Source organism: Lissotriton helveticus, chromosome 7 (assembly GCF_964261635.1).
Source record: "Lissotriton helveticus chromosome 7, aLisHel1.1, whole genome shotgun sequence".
Classification (NCBI taxonomy): Eukaryota; Metazoa; Chordata; class Amphibia; order Caudata; family Salamandridae; genus Lissotriton; species Lissotriton helveticus.
Genome location: NC_136068.1, coordinates 1,514,778,372 through 1,514,794,540, shown reverse-complemented (window position 1 = coordinate 1,514,794,540; position 16,169 = coordinate 1,514,778,372). Strand labels below are relative to the sequence as shown.

The window sequence follows — 16,169 nt, the reverse complement described above, 5'->3', positions numbered from 1 at the left end:
AGCATATCTGCGCTATGTGGGGTGTAAGCCAGGTCTGTCCAGAGCGTTCTGTTCGATGCTTGCATGTGTTTTAAACTACTTACAATGCTCTTGGGAGCTGCGTGCCATCCATTTATATGGTAATTCTGAGCTATGTGCTATATAAGCTCTACCCTGGGAGTGCTATTACACGTCAGCATGTGATATATATTATTGAAAAGTGTTGTTGGGTGCTACAGTGCACCACAACAGTCAGCTGTACGCTCTAATTGAGGTGCACAGTCAACATACATTTGTAAACTGGTTACAGAGGCTTAGTTTTTCTGATTCCAATACACCCTGGGCCCCCACTCTGCCTAATTCTTCCATTTGAAATGTACTGCTGTAGTGTGAGAATGCATTTCATGAAAAGAATTATAAAGTACGGTTGCCAAAAGAAAAATGCCAGCCATGTGTTTAAAGAGCATAGAAAGACCTCGTCTTGGTGATCAATAGGGTACTAAATAAAAACAGTATCTAATAATTTGTAATGTGACTTTTCTGACTTTGTTTCCTTTAATTATCAGTCATGAATCTCATCATTCAGGCAGCCCTAGAATATAATTAAAGTACATTCTATTTATATTTGCAGTTCGCACAGATAAGTGCTGAAAATACGGCTTTAGATGAATGCCTATTTTTGTCAGGGGCAAAGTGGTAGGTGGTGGGCCAGGCCGCTGGGGGGGTGGGGCCCTCATTGTGCTTTGCAGGGGGGCTCCCTCAAGTTTCGTTACGCCACTGGTCATATATTCATTTGGTTGATTCATTAGCGCTTTGACCCCGGACTATGTTTTATACACCAGTACATTATCAATATGCCTCCACCATTCTTCTCACAGCCAACATGCAACCTTGACTACTTGATGACAAATTAGTTTCTCCTTGCACTGTTCTCATATATTGTGTAGAATAACAAACCTCCTTGAAGTTGGACAACACACTTGGCAGGTCTTGAAGGATGGAGGAGTCTGATGTTTGGAAGATGTTCCAGCAAATGAAGCACATCGACATAACCCAAACTTCTGCTCAGCTCCTCCAGATCAGTTCCATGTTTGGTCTTCACAGCCTCCTTTAACTTTCGAAGCTTCAGCCCAGTGGCAAAGGTACTTAGAGTGTTGGCAAGTAACTCTGATGCCCTCTGGATCCCTGCAAAAGAAGAATGAGGCTTTGAGAGAGGATGAGCCTTTAATGTCCCAATGCAATCTTCATGTCCTTTAATAAGAAACCATATAAAGACTGCGCTATAGATAAACCCCTTCAGATGGTACAGGATGAGCAACTTGAGGGAAGGTGGTGACATAATGTGGTAGTGGCCCCAGGGTAACAAGGCTGATTGACTTTTATATAGTTTAAAGGTACAGAAAAGGAGCACCAAATCTGTGTGACATCTGTGCTATTGCATGACATACCACATATTAGCAAATAATAGCCTTCATTTTAAAGAGCATTGTATTGCCTGGGTAAGTTAAGTACTATAAAATACATGTTACTATTATCAAACTCAGTGATTCTCATTCAGTCAACTTTGCATCAAATAAAGCCTGTCTTGTTAGGACCGAGATTTAAAACCTGAACCATCTATGATACAAGTGGATGACACTAAGGCAAACATTTTTGAAAATGCAATGCTGTAATTGTTATTAATCTTAGGTATTTCAAATAATGTGTCTCAGATAAAGAACAGGAGCATATCCAGTTCATGGGTGTGAGTTAGAACCAAGGTTCAAACAGCATCCTTTAATTTGCTAGGTCTTCAGCTGACACAGGCCTACTTCAGTAGACTTCCTGCATTGCAGATTATAGAGTTCAGGATATTGGCATTGGCAAGTCAGCATTCAGTCGAGATATGGCTTCAGGAGCCACCTACTGTTTTGGTCACTGTGATTGAACAAAACAGGGAATAACATGAGACCGAAGACCTCAAGAGGTTTCTGGACTCCCTGGACAATCCTGGAATGGAAACAGCCAACATTCCTTGAGGCAATGCCGACAATAACTTGCTGACTCCTGCCGAACTCTCTCGACGGACAGGTACTGCGGATTACCCAACTAGCGAGAGGGAACACTTGGAATCAGCTATAAGGCGCCAGGTATACGAAGAATACGGTTTGGAAGATGAAACCAGCAATGAAAGAGACAGAGAGAAATCTCAGTCACTACTTAAATCATTGTCTCCCCTTTCTTGCATCCTATTTTTACCAGCTTGACTGTTTCTATAGGTTATGCAAACTCTGGACAGTTGTTCCTCACTCAGTTGACCATCTGCAAAGGTGTGGCTGCCCAATATGAATACAAATATCTACCTTAATACACTGCAATAGTGCCGGGGGGACTTGAAATTAATGATGTAAGCTGATGGGTTACTTTTCACTTTCTGGACCCCACTGGTCTGTCTTGTCGGTCTGGATGGCCATTTCTATACCTCCATGTTCACCCTTCCTATTACTCTTGTCTTTTCTCTCCCACCACCTAGCAGCAGGACTGAAGACTCCATCATAAGTTACATGTTCTCAAAATGGGTGAAGCCTAAGTATGTAGACTGCCTGTTTAAAGTTCATATTTAGGGTGTGTTAAATGCATTCAGTTATGTTTGTTTGTTATATATTTTTTATACCTAAGTCATTGTCATTAGTTGCATAGCTCTTTGACATCTTGCTTATTTTATCACTGTGTACCTCTTTCCTTTTTCCTTCTCCCACCGCCTCTTTCAGTGTCTAATGTATTCTCATGTACATAAAAGCATAAGGCCTTGGGATAATATATAGATATATGATCACCACTGTGTAGTTAAAGTTAAGTCAGAGGAGCAGTACTTACTCTGGCCATTACCAGCATATGAGCGCTTTCTTTTAATTAGGTTCAGGTTTAATTTGTTTCACCTTTTATTGGCAGTCCCTAGGGGGTGTCATAAGGGGATGGTGTTAGCACCCTGTGGCTGCGACAATCTGTCTCCACAGGATTTGCTTCACTTCATGTTTTATTGTAAATATTATGAATTCCCCAGGGCTTTTTTTCTTAAACCTATTTTAAAAAAGATGAATTATGTACAAGCCCATCCTGCGTTATTTTTTCTACAAATGTTGAACCCAGAAAGTATACCTTATGTGGCTGTTTTTTTAAAATGTACTATGAAGTATAGGAAATGTTTGGATATATAAGACTGTTAAGAATAAAATCCTGTGTCTTCTGCCCCCCTTTTGGTCATCTAACAGCTGAATATTTATGTTACGAATGTCATGTCCCGCGATGTAAATCAGTGTGCACGGGTCCCGGGCTGGAGACGGAAGCACGAAAACTACAGTTCCCGGCATGCTGCGCGTAATGCACGCAGGACGTCATGTGCGCACGCATGCCAGGAAATAAAGAAGCGGAACTAACGGCCGTGCAACGCCGATAATTCCGAAGTCCCAGAAGAGAGTGCGGAGCTACGGTCCTTTTGGCAGTGTCTGACTTGTTTTCATAGTCCGTCAGAACCGTGAGTAAGGGGCTTTAAGGCGGCGGTGTGAGGCGTTGGTTCCATCGATCCCAACAGCACACCGGCCGGCCGCCTCCAACAGCTCCCAGCAGTGATAAATGTTTCTGAGCCCTGTTTGTCATTTCAAGGGCAGGTTGGAGAGGCAATAACCTGGCGCTGCTGCGTAGCCAATGTTTCTGAGCTCTGTTTGTCATTTCAAGGGCAGTTTGGAGCAGCAATAACCTGGCGCTGCTGTGTAGCCAAACATTATTGCATATATCTGTATATTCTGAGAACAAGGAAAAGCGAAGGGACTCACTTACACCAGGACTCTGAGCCTCGCTATTCCATTAGCCCTGTAGGAGTATAACTACGACTCCTTTATTGAGACAGGGCACAATAACTCGGGGGGATCGCGGTGTGAAGTCAACACTGCGTTCCGTACAAGAAATAGGAGCCTGTATCTTGGTGCATTCAAGGGAGGTTCCACAAGAAGCAAAATTTATGGTTCTTCTATTCTTTTCATTTCTGCAGGAGACAGGAGAGGTCATGAGAGAGGGGCTTGTGTAATACCCATACAATCTGATATAAAACAGTATTCAGGGTATGTGTAGGGTATTTACTGGTATACCACAGTTAATCAGGTTACCTTACACCAGTATATGTTATACCGTGTATGTTTTGTTTTCCAGCTGGGTACAAGTCCTCATACCTCCTCCACAGCAGTGTCTCCGCTAGGAATAAAGCCTTGTGTATTTTCCTTTACAGGTATTATTCAAGCATAAAGAGAAGTACACTGTTTTAGTAAAGGGCACTGTGAATACTTGTTAGAGTGAGGGAGATAGGGTGTGCTAATCTGGTGTTCTTTGTCGTTGCAGATCTCCCTCCCCGCTGTTCCCTTCCTTTCCCGCGCCCCGTTGAATTACTTCATTTGTTCGTGTCGTTGCATATCGAGCATTGGGGTAGTTTAGTAGGGCCGGGTATTGGACTCTCAACTCAGCCCCGAGGAAGTCTAAAGCCGAACCTTGACAGAATTATCGGCCTAAGGATTTTACCTCCTCTTGGCTGCGTTGAGAGCCGCCATGACAACCTTAGAGGATGTTCTGGCTGCTTTGGCCTTAGTACAAGTAGAGTTGGCCGCGTCCCACAGAGAGGTAGCCGCCTCGAGGGCAGAGAATGCCCAATTGCGGGCTAGGGTGGATAGATTGCCGCAAACCTCCACAACCCAGGGAGCTACCGGTGGCTCTTCCCCTACCACGTCTGTGGTGGTTGAGATGCCTGCCCAAATACCCCTGGCTCCACCGGAACGATACCATGGGGACATTAAAAAGGTGCAGGTGTTTATGACGCAGGTTCAAATGCACTTTATGTGCAAACCAAAAATGTTTTCCACACATCAGGCAAGGGTGGCTTTCCTTATATCGTATTTAGGAGGGGAAGCTGCTCAATGGGCGGTTCCGATAGTCAGAAGGGATGACCCCCTTCTGTATCACTGGGACAATTTTAGAGAAGAATTCGAAAAAACATTCGATAGGAGGGCTGAAACCTTCACGGCAGATCGTGAGCTGCTGAAGCTGAAACAGGGGGATGCCGAGCTTGTCACATATCTCAACAACTTTAGACGACTCGTGGCAGAAACAGATTGGCCAGAAGCCAAGAGAACCGCGTTGTTCTATCAAGGTCTTAGCGAGGAAATGAAGGACGTGCTGGCACAGATCGATCCTCAACCACGTACATGCACTGCACTTATAGAGCTCTCCTTGCGATTGGACCATCGTATGAAAGAAAGAAAGGGAGAACATAAGAAAAAGGACAAGACCGTGATGCCCTATGAACAAACTGGTAGTGGTGAGAAACAGTCTACTCATAACGAAGCAATGGAGGTAGGGGCAGTGCGAGCCTCATTGACCACGAGCGAAAGAGACCACAGGCGCAAACAAGGGTTATGTCTCTATTGTGGCAAGAAAGGCCACTTCCTGCGTGAATGTCCGGTGAAACCAAAAGGTAATAGATACAAGGGAGGCCAAAGCCTCGCCGGAGTAACAGAAAAAGAGTCGGGAAACTACACGGCTTGAAGGCGGAGGAAGGGAAGCCCTCAAGCTCGCATGTTATCCCTTCGCTCTCCCCAAGCACAGAAGCAGAAAAAACTCATTTGTTTCTGTACATGACCATGACGATAGATGGAGTACAACAGGATGTACGTGTGATGATCGACTCAGGTGCTACGGGTTGTTTTATGGATGCCACTGAAGCACGGAGACTAGGAGTGACGCTAGTACCAAAAAACACACCAGAGACGGTTTACGCCGTAGATGGAAACGAACTACACGCAGGACCCATACGTTACCACACGCAGGAGTATGAACTGGTTTATGATAATCATCATCAGGAAATGCTGGTGTACAATATCATAGAAGCCCCACAGTATGGCATCATACTGGGTCTCCCATGGTTACAGAAACACGACCCCGATATACGGTGGACCACTAAAACGGTCCAGTTTCTTTCTCCATACTGCAGCGAACACTGTATGATGAAGCCTTGGAACCCTGCTTCCGCCTTAGCTTCTATGCAAACCATAGCCACAGCTGCAGAAAAAGACGTGACGTTGCCTCCTTGTTATGCAGAGTTCGGGGCGGTCTTTAGCGACAAAGAAGCAGAAGAACTTCCACCTCACAGAACCTATGATTGTCGCATCGATCTCCTCCCAGGCTCTGAGATTCCTAACGGGAGGATCTACGCGCTGACGTTGCCAGAAACAGAAACCCTGAGAGAGTATCTTGAGAAATATTTGGCTCTAGGATTTATTAGACCTTCCAGATCCCCTGCAGCGTCTCCCTTATTCTTCATTCCGAAAGCAAACGGAGAAAAAAGGTGCTGCATTGACTATCGCGCGCTTAACGCCATCACGGTAAAAAATCAATACCCTTTGCCCTTGATCCCGGTACTCCTGGAACAAGTCCGTGCAGCACGTATCTATACCAAGTTGGATCTGCGTGGGGCATACCACCTTGTACGCATTAGGCAGGGTGATGAGTGGAAAACGGCCTTTAAAACGCGGTATGGGCTCTATGAGTATTTGGTGATGCCCTTTGGGCTTTGCAACGCCCCGGCCGCGTTTCAATTCTTTCTCAACGAAGTGCTTCGAGACTTTTTGGACCGTCATGTGGTCGTTTACATAGACGACATTCTGGTCTATTCAAATTCAACTGAGGAGCACATAACCCATGTTAAATCGGTATTACAGGCTCTTAAGGAACACCATCTCTTTTGTAAAATCACTAAATGTGAATTCCATGTCACAACAGTGGAATTTCTGGGTGTGATACTGACGCCCTCGGGACAAGTGATGGCAGAAAGAAAAGTGAAGGCCATAGTGGAATGGCCTGTACCCAAGAATGTCAAGGACATACAGAGCCTGTTGGGTTTTGCAAACTTCTACAGGAGATTCATAGCAGGGTTCTCAGGAATGGTGGCACCCCTCACGAAACTTACAAAGAAGAACACCCAGTTCGTGTGGGACCAGGAAGCAGAGCGTGCGTTCAACGCATTAAAAACTGCATTTTCCTCTGCCCCGGTGTTGACGCATGCCAATCCGGATCTCCCGTTCATCGTAGAGGCAGATGCCTCTGAGATAGCTTTGGGGGCAGTTTTGTCCCAAAAAGAGGGTACCTCGGGTGTTCTACACCCAATCGCCTATATGTCGAGGAAACTCAGCCCTGCAGAAGTAAATTATACTATAGCGGAAAAAGAACTGCTTGCCATTAGAGACGCTTTCTTGACCTGGCGACATTGGCTGATGGGAGCAAAACACCAGATCACGGTGTATACTGACCATCGCAATCTACAGTTTTTAAGAGCGGCAAGACATCTGACCCCCAGACAGCTTCGGTGGATGTTGTTCTTCGAAGAATACCGTTTCATGGTGACGTTCAGGCCCGGCACCAACAACAGAAAAGCTGATGCACTGACACGAAGAGAAAACCACCTACTCCCTTTGGAGAAACCTGTTCGATCTATCATTGAACCCGGACAGGTGATAGGAGTAACACACACCAACGATTTCCTTACGGGTGTACGGAGAGGAGCCCAAACCTGTGTGTGGCGCACTTGGCTTCGGCATCATCCTGAGTGGAAGATGAAACAAGGTATCCCCATGAGAGGAACACAGGTTCTTATACCTACGGCTGCATTGCGGAAGACGGTTTTCTCCTGGTGTCACAACGCCCCGTGTGCGGGACATATGGGATTCATTAAAACGTTGGAAAAGACCCAAAGACAATTCTGGTGGCCTTCCATTAGACCAGATTTGATCCGATGGGTGGCGGAGTGTGTCACCTGCAATCAGATGAAATCAAACCGACAACAACCGCAAGGGTTGTTACAACCGCTTCTCACTCCTACCCTTCCATGGGAAAGATTCTCAGTGGACTTCATTGTAGGACTCCCAAAAGACCAAGGCAAAACGGCTATAGTGGTTGTGGTGGACTTCCTAACAAAGATGGGTCACTTCATAGCCTGTGATCAGGTGCCCTCTGCGGGCCAATTGGCTCAACTCCTACTGGTGAACGTTGTAAGGCTACATGGACTACCCCGTGATATCGTATCTGATCGCGGGGCTCAGTTTACAGCCAGATTCTGGAAAACATGGTGCACCGCCTTACACATCACCTCGTCTGTGTCCACAAGCTTCCATCCGCAAACAGATGGACAGACGGAGAGAGTAAACCAATCCCTAAAACAGTATCTCCGTTGTTATGTTCAAGAAAGCAGCGATTCCTGGGTAACTTGGTTGTGGGTGGCAGAGGTGGCCTACAATAGCACCCAACACGCATCCACTCTCCACTCACCTTTCTATTGTTCCTATGGGCATCATCCCCGGTTCACCCCCATGCTGTTACCATCTGATAATGTGAAATTACCTGAGGTGAGGGAGAGATTGCTGCGTGTGCGCCAAATTCTCTTGGATACGCGCAGGAATCTTACAAAGGCCAAAGCTAGGTACAAACAACAGGCCGACAGGCACAGGAGACCCAATCCAGTCTATCGGAAAGGGGATCTGGTGTGGTTGTCCACTCGTAACATCAAGTTTAAGAGGCCCAGCGTGTTTAACCCCCGGTTCATCGGTCCTTACCGAGTGGTGGAACATGTGAACCCTGTGGCTGTGCGTTTACGTCTGCCGGCGCAGATGCGGATCCATCCGGTTTTTCATGTGTCGCTTTTGAAACCCTCTAGGTGTCCTGTGCGCAGATCGCCTCAGCCTATCTGGGTGCAACAGGATAAGGAGTATGAGGTGCGGAAGGTGCTGGACTCTAGATGGGTGAGGGGTCGTTTGCAGTACTTGCTGTCCTGGAAGGGGTATGGGCCGGAGGAGGATTCCTGGGAGCCGGCCAGGGCAGTTCGGGCTCCCAGGTTGGTGGCTCAGTTCCATCGGTTGTTTCCTGCGAAGCCCAAGGCGGGTGGGTCCCCTTTGTGAAGGGGGATGTACTGTCATGTCCCGCGATGTAAATCAGTGTGCACGGGTCCCGGGCTGGAGACGGAAGCACGAAAACTACAGTTCCCGGCATGCTGCGCGTAATGCACGCAGGACGTCATGTGCGCACGCATGCCAGGAAATAAAGAAGCGGAACTAACGGCCGTGCAACGCCGATAATTCCGAAGTCCCAGAAGAGAGTGCGGAGCTACGGTCCTTTTGGCAGTGTCTGACTTGTTTTCATAGTCCGTCAGAACCGTGAGTAAGGGGCTTTAAGGCGGCGGTGTGAGGCGTTGGTTCCATCGATCCCAACAGCACACCGGCCGGCCGCCTCCAACAGCTCCCAGCAGTGATAAATGTTTCTGAGCCCTGTTTGTCATTTCAAGGGCAGGTTGGAGAGGCAATAACCTGGCGCTGCTGCGTAGCCAATGTTTCTGAGCTCTGTTTGTCATTTCAAGGGCAGTTTGGAGCAGCAATAACCTGGCGCTGCTGTGTAGCCAAACATTATTGCATATATCTGTATATTCTGAGAACAAGGAAAAGCGAAGGGACTCACTTACACCAGGACTCTGAGCCTCGCTATTCCATTAGCCCTGTAGGAGTATAACTACGACTCCTTTATTGAGACAGGGCACAATAACTCGGGGGGATCGCGGTGTGAAGTCAACACTGCGTTCCGTACAAGAAATAGGAGCCTGTATCTTGGTGCATTCAAGGGAGGTTCCACAAGAAGCAAAATTTATGGTTCTTCTATTCTTTTCATTTCTGCAGGAGACAGGAGAGGTCATGAGAGAGGGGCTTGTGTAATACCCATACAATCTGATATAAAACAGTATTCAGGGTATGTGTAGGGTATTTACTGGTATACCACAGTTAATCAGGTTACCTTACACCAGTATATGTTATACCGTGTATGTTTTGTTTTCCAGCTGGGTACAAGTCCTCATACCTCCTCCACAGCAGTGTCTCCGCTAGGAATAAAGCCTTGTGTATTTTCCTTTACAGGTATTATTCAAGCATAAAGAGAAGTACACTGTTTTAGTAAAGGGCACTGTGAATACTTGTTAGAGTGAGGGAGATAGGGTGTGCTAATCTGGTGTTCTTTGTCGTTGCAGATCTCCCTCCCCGCTGTTCCCTTCCTTTCCCGCGCCCCGTTGAATTACTTCATTTGTTCGTGTCGTTGCATATCGAGCATTGGGGTAGTTTAGTAGGGCCGGGTATTGGACTCTCAACTCAGCCCCGAGGAAGTCTAAAGCCGAACCTTGACAACGAATACCCGATTTTTATGAATTGTAACTTGTCTTGTGTATTTTTATCTGAAAGTTTGGATTGCTAGTTTTAATGTCATGTGAACTTTTATGGTTTTTGTACAAAAAAACCCGAATAAAGAACTTTGAAATTGAAAATTGAAAAGTCAGAGTTTCCATATGACAGAATTGTTTGGTTTCTTTAACAAGTGTGGAGCCTTTTGACTTGTTAAGCGGGGTCCAAGAAAAAGGTGGATTGTCCCAAAAGGGTGATTTCCCATGTTAAGTCCCATAGGAAATTTTGCTCTTTGATACATTAAACAAGCATTTCCAATGCAATAGGTCTCGCATTTACGCGAGTTTGAGCTATTGACATTGCAAATAATAATGCCTTTTATTCTTGTTTTTGTGCTAAAAACATAAATAAAAGGCATTGTTATCTACAATGCCAATAGCTGAAACTCTTGTAACTGCGAGACCTATTGTATTGGAAATGCTTGTTTATATGTGTAACTAGTCATGTGGAGATCAGGGAGGACCTATGAAGAAAGAGGCAACTTTCTGTGATGCACTAAAACGTGCTCCAGAGCACGAGGTCTATATTTCTGAAGTGGCCCCCTTACTGCATGTGTGTGTTACAAAATCAACTCATTAACATACTCTCACACCAATGTGACAAAAAACATGATTTGAGCTTTATTTTTTTGCAAAACCCGCCCTCGTGTCAGTCATCGGTGCTGAGTTGGTGACACAAAAACGAGCGTTTCTAAACGTGGTGTGGGGCTTTGGCAGAATAATTTGTACGCCAGGCTCTACTTAAATCTGGAGCAGGGTCAGCTGCTTGGCAGAGTTTAGCCAGTGAACCTACCACCACAGCCCTGCCGGCCCAGCGTTCCTGTTGAAGCACAACGCCTCGTCATGGGCAATTAGCGCTAAATAGAGTTTTTTTCAGAAGTTTAGTTCCTGTGTGCCTTATAAGGCCGCGCCCAGGTGAGGTGTTGGGCCTGAGAACCCTTTCTTGCGCAAGCTCATCCCCACGGTTACATCACTTTCTTATCTCACGCTGCCTGCGGCCAAAATACAACTCCTACAGTCGCGCGTCCGCCTGCGGGAGGGGCAAGGGGCGGAGGCCCAGCCCCACGGACAAGCCAATGTAGAGATCCAACTTCCTGCCTACGGACAGCTCCCTGCTCTTTCAGTTCCCTGAATCTCTATTGCTTCACCGGAGGCCCTGTACAAATGACGCGACCTTCCCACAGTTCAGAAGTCCGCCTGTCAGCTATTCATAATCACGTAGTCCCTCCCGGTTTTATCTTTACATTCTGGTAATTGTATCCGCAGATAAGCGCCATCCCTTGTCAGGAGTACAGAAGCTCGCGCACTCCCGGTTTTCACTGTTCTCTTTGGGTGTTTTGAGCTGCGATTTGTAATGACAAAAGTAAAACGGAGGATTAAAAAACTAGCAGTGAGGGAAGTTGCTGGAGACGCCTGTACGAGCCGGACGAGCCCCCACCGGGAGGAGAGCCGCCAGATTGCCCCGGGAGCCCCGTCTACACTTGCCTCCTTGCCGCTGTGAGGCCCGAAGGTACGCCGGAAGCATAGCAGTCCGCGGGTGCTCCCCGCACGCCACATACGCCTGAAGCGTACCCCTTGGCACCAACCTGCAGCGTCCTGGAAAGTACAGCGCGCACGCCGCTCACTTCCTTTGGGCGGGACTTCCGTCTTCGGGAGTCCCGCGCACGCGCCCACGTAGTGCCGGGCTCCCATGCCAGAGGGACAGCCCCGGCTACAGAAGTCCCGAATGGCGGTAAGTGGGGCTTAGTTGTAGGGGGGAAGGGGGTGCGTGTGTGTGTGTGTATATGTGCGATGGCGGCGGGGGAGGGGGGTCTCTGTATGTGTGCGTGCGTGTGTGTAGGTGCGCTGGTGTGTGTGTGGGGGGGTCTCTGTGTGTGTGTGTAGGTGCGCTAGTGTGTGTGTGTAGGTGCGGCGGCGAGGGGGAGGGTGCGTGTGTGTATGCAGTGTGTGTTTGCCTGTGTATGCGTGTGGCTGTGTATGTGCGCATGCGTGAGTGTAACTGTGTGAGTGCAGGAGAGGGGCACGGCGCCGTGCGCGCCCACGTGGTACAATCTCCGGCAGGAGAAGCGCGTGACAGTCTGCTGTCCACATTCCCCAAAAGGGGTAACATAAGTTGTCTCGCCCTAGACAGCAAAAGCTTTGCTTTTGCTTTCGTCTAGGCGAGACCTAAAAATGGCCAAACGGAATTACACCCAGGGCTAGAAATATCAAAATCCCATGCAACACAATGCAGCATGACAGCCAGCTGTGCTTTGTAAAAGAGACAGCAGAAAGGTGCCATATCTATAAGGATAAGACGCGTTCCTGCTCTCTCCCTTGCTGGTGCACTGAGTGCTGCCTGCACCAATGTAGGCACCGTTGTGCAAGGGTGCCTACATTAAAGGCAGGAAGGTTTATGTTCAGGAAGTGATACTTTAGTGCACAAAAACTATCCTTGGACGCATTGTCCTCTCTGTAAGTGTACCATAGTGAGCAGCACACATAGAAAGAGGAAATAACGAGAAGAAATACAGATATTTCTCCTCATAACGCCTCTGTTGGGATGGTGTACCATTTCAACACATTCCCAGGTTTACAAGTCCTTGTAAATCAGGGTGGATGCATGGAAACACCCACACTCCACCCATGGAATGCCTTCCCAATGCAGAGTAATGCAAGGCAGCGATATGTGCTGCCTTGTGTCACTCTGAATTCACAAAGTCATACAAGGTGGCTTCGTGTGGCTCAGTATATATAACGTAAGCCCTTGCCTTACATTGTGTCAGGCCTTAGCATATGGGGCTCCAAATTTGGCAAAATGTTCGAATTTTATTCAGAGAGTGTGCTGTCTATGATCTTATAGAAAGACAATATTTTTGTTTCTGCATATCGGATTTAGCCCCCAACTTCGAAAAAGGGCTATGGTCTTTGACATTGCTTTTACTTTCCCAGACCTATTGATCCCCTGCCTATTTCCTGTCTGTATGAGCATCACAGTCCCTACATGATTATCGATATTTTTCTTTACATAAACTAGAAGCTGTTAATGAAAGCGTACAACTCAATAGCATAGTAAGGTGGTAATTCCAATCATTCCAAGCTGGTGCAGTAAATTTGCCATTCATGAAATGTAATGGTTTTACCTGCAAACATTTCTCCAAATGGGCTTCTACACTATCATCAGGAATGAAGCACTGCTTTCTATTAGCATGAACTCCTAAATACGGTCTTTAATATTAAAAATGCTTACAGGTCTATGTGCTTAGGTGTTATTTGTGTAGCTGACTCCAAGAAGAGTGGCAATGCATTTTGAAGACCCAATGGCCAAATCTCAAAAAGTCGTTGCAAATCAATCACCAACTTTTGTGACTGATCACTGATTCTGCGATGCAACCTATGTAAAAGGTCGAGTCACAAAATCTCCAGACACAGGCGAATGCAGAATGGCTCACCTCATGAATATTAACTAGGCAATTAGCTATTTGAGATCTCCTGTGATTGGCAGAAAACAGACATGGTGGACTACAAGTAGTAATCACCAATAATGGCTCAAAGTCAAAACACATTAGATTCTGCTAAGGTCACTTTGCATTACACATGACAACAAATTTGTTTAGGGAAAGCTGATCATTGACAACCCACAGACACAGTAGATTCATCTATAGATGGCAAGCCTGTTTGTGCTTAATGCCCTGTGCCAACTCTGCATGAGAGGAATGAAAGATCCTTGCTTGAATGCTCCTGTATATTATGCAGGAATTAAAGTCTGCAAAACCTAACCATGTATTTTATTGAGCGGTAATTAGGAGCCATATTTCACCCTGGCGATATAACACCCATGGTTACCTTTCTACAGTTCATGGAAATCATTTTATTCCAGTGAATTATGAATTATATAGAACCACAGACCTAGTATCAGGCTGATTATTTACTGTTGGAACTGGCATTTTCTAGTTGGCTGAAGGGATGCCCCCAGTCAGGCAGAACCTCCCGCTCCAGTCAGGGGTGGGTGATTACATTCGCTGTATGCCCTGTGCGCAGCCTTGGGTAGCATGGGTAGCAATTAGGCTTATCTCAGAGGCAATGTGTAAAACAAAGGCACAGCAGTCTCTGGTGATAACCACACTGAGTGTCACAAAAGAGACTTCACACAGGAGGAAAGAGAATGGGTATAGAAGTCAATGGCAATGTCACTGATATCCTTCGGGATCAAGTTCGCGCTATATAAAACTTTATATTTAAATAAATTAAATAAATGTATGTAAATAACGTTTGTATTCAACACACATTTTCAATCATTATAGCATAAACATCAGGTACTTTTGGGCATAAGCCCCATTTGAAAATATTACTAGCAGTAATAGGCCCACTCGTATTGTCATGATATAAATAGTATGCACCCTGTGGACAATTCCTAATCTAACCACCCCCACCACCCTCCCCCACGAAGAGAGAGCACCCTTACATGGAGCAACACACTGTCCACTCCAGGCCCACCTTAGCAATACTGATATTACAATCCCACACAGCTGTAGGGTACACCCTGGGTCACGATATCAAAAATATGTACATAGAAGAAACAAGAATACTTTTTTAGCAGTACTGCAGGCCGAAGCCAGGCAGGTAAACCCAATGTCAAAAGTATTGTGCTTAAGGCAAAAAATCAACATATAAAGCAGCACAGCCAGACAGTGTTGTGAATCACAGGCGGTGCAAAGACTATCACTCGCACTCACACATTCACCCTGCGCCATTACATGGTGCAACAGGTATCAGCCCAGTCCATACGGAAACACTCTTGTACACATCTGCACTCAGCACCCTAATCCAGTGCTATTGGTACCCAGCAGGTCAATGGATAACACCCTGCAGACTCTGTGGCCCCATTCTCTCTCCACCCTCTAGTTTACCCTGATTGTCCTATACCCCAAATGGAAGATAACCAGCCCCTCCTAACGGATACTAGGCCACCCACGGCTAAAGTCACACATAGTCTGGGTCCTCGGGGCGCAGGTGGGGATATGTAGCAAACTTTAATTAGAGGTAGAGATAAAAAAAGGTGAGTTTAGCAGCCACTCTGGAAGCTCATCAACAGGTCTCAAAAACACAATGGTGTCACACAGTCTCTTGACATGCTTCCGACTATCTTGAAAGCATTCCTTCAACCCAGTCAATCTCTATTGCTACCACCTGGCTACAAGATGTGGCAAGTGTGGAGAGGGAAGTTGGTCCACTGAGATGAGGGTTAAAGGGGAACAATCGATAAATGGGGAGGAACACAACACAGCATCTCGATAGGAGGAGGTACATGTTGAGCCGGGTCGTGCCCAGGCAAATTGGGAGTAGTGTCTGGTGCGCGTTGATATGCTCGCACCAGACACTTCAGGTCTTAAACACGAAGACTTGCAAATTCCGTACCTCCTGGAAATGAGGCACAATGACCGGTGCACGTTGAGATGGGCTGCACCAGGCAATTCCGATCACATACAGCGAAGAGCTGCAAATTCCGTACCTTCCTGGAAATTAGGCACAACGTCCAGTGTATAATGAAACAGGTCTCACCAGACCAGTTCGGACACACACAGGTGCAAGTTCAGCAGAGCCACACGAAGTACAATGAGGCACTATTACATGTACACCCCTATCTCTGAGGGTCACATCCTGTGAATAGGACACCGCACGCAATGAGCATGCAGTTGGTGTGAAGCAAGAGAGAGATGCGGCACGATCAACGAAACGGGCCACGCATGGTCCCGCAACCATTGAATCTGCACACCACCACCTACTGGATGTTTATGAGTGTCAGGGTCCCTGCAGTACAGAACCCACAAGCCTTAGATGCAGACAAGATTTCTGGAGCTCCGCACTAGACAATCCGGTCTCCAAGTCTTAGTTTCACGCTTACACCGCGCTACCCTTTGGG

The 16,169-nt window shown here is 46.7% G+C and overlaps 1 protein-coding gene across 1 annotated transcript in view; it reads right to left on the bottom strand.

The window, feature by feature from the left end:
• The window catches only part of LOC144770439 (uncharacterized), a 226,810-nt gene that overhangs the window by 176,340 nt on the left and 34,301 nt on the right, over nucleotides 1-16,169 (bottom strand). Inside the window, exon 4 of the mRNA XM_078654957.1 lies at nucleotides 937-1,164. Coding sequence (XP_078511083.1) covers nucleotides 937-1,164 — 228 coding nt within the window. The remainder of the gene's footprint in view (nucleotides 1-936; nucleotides 1,165-16,169) is intronic.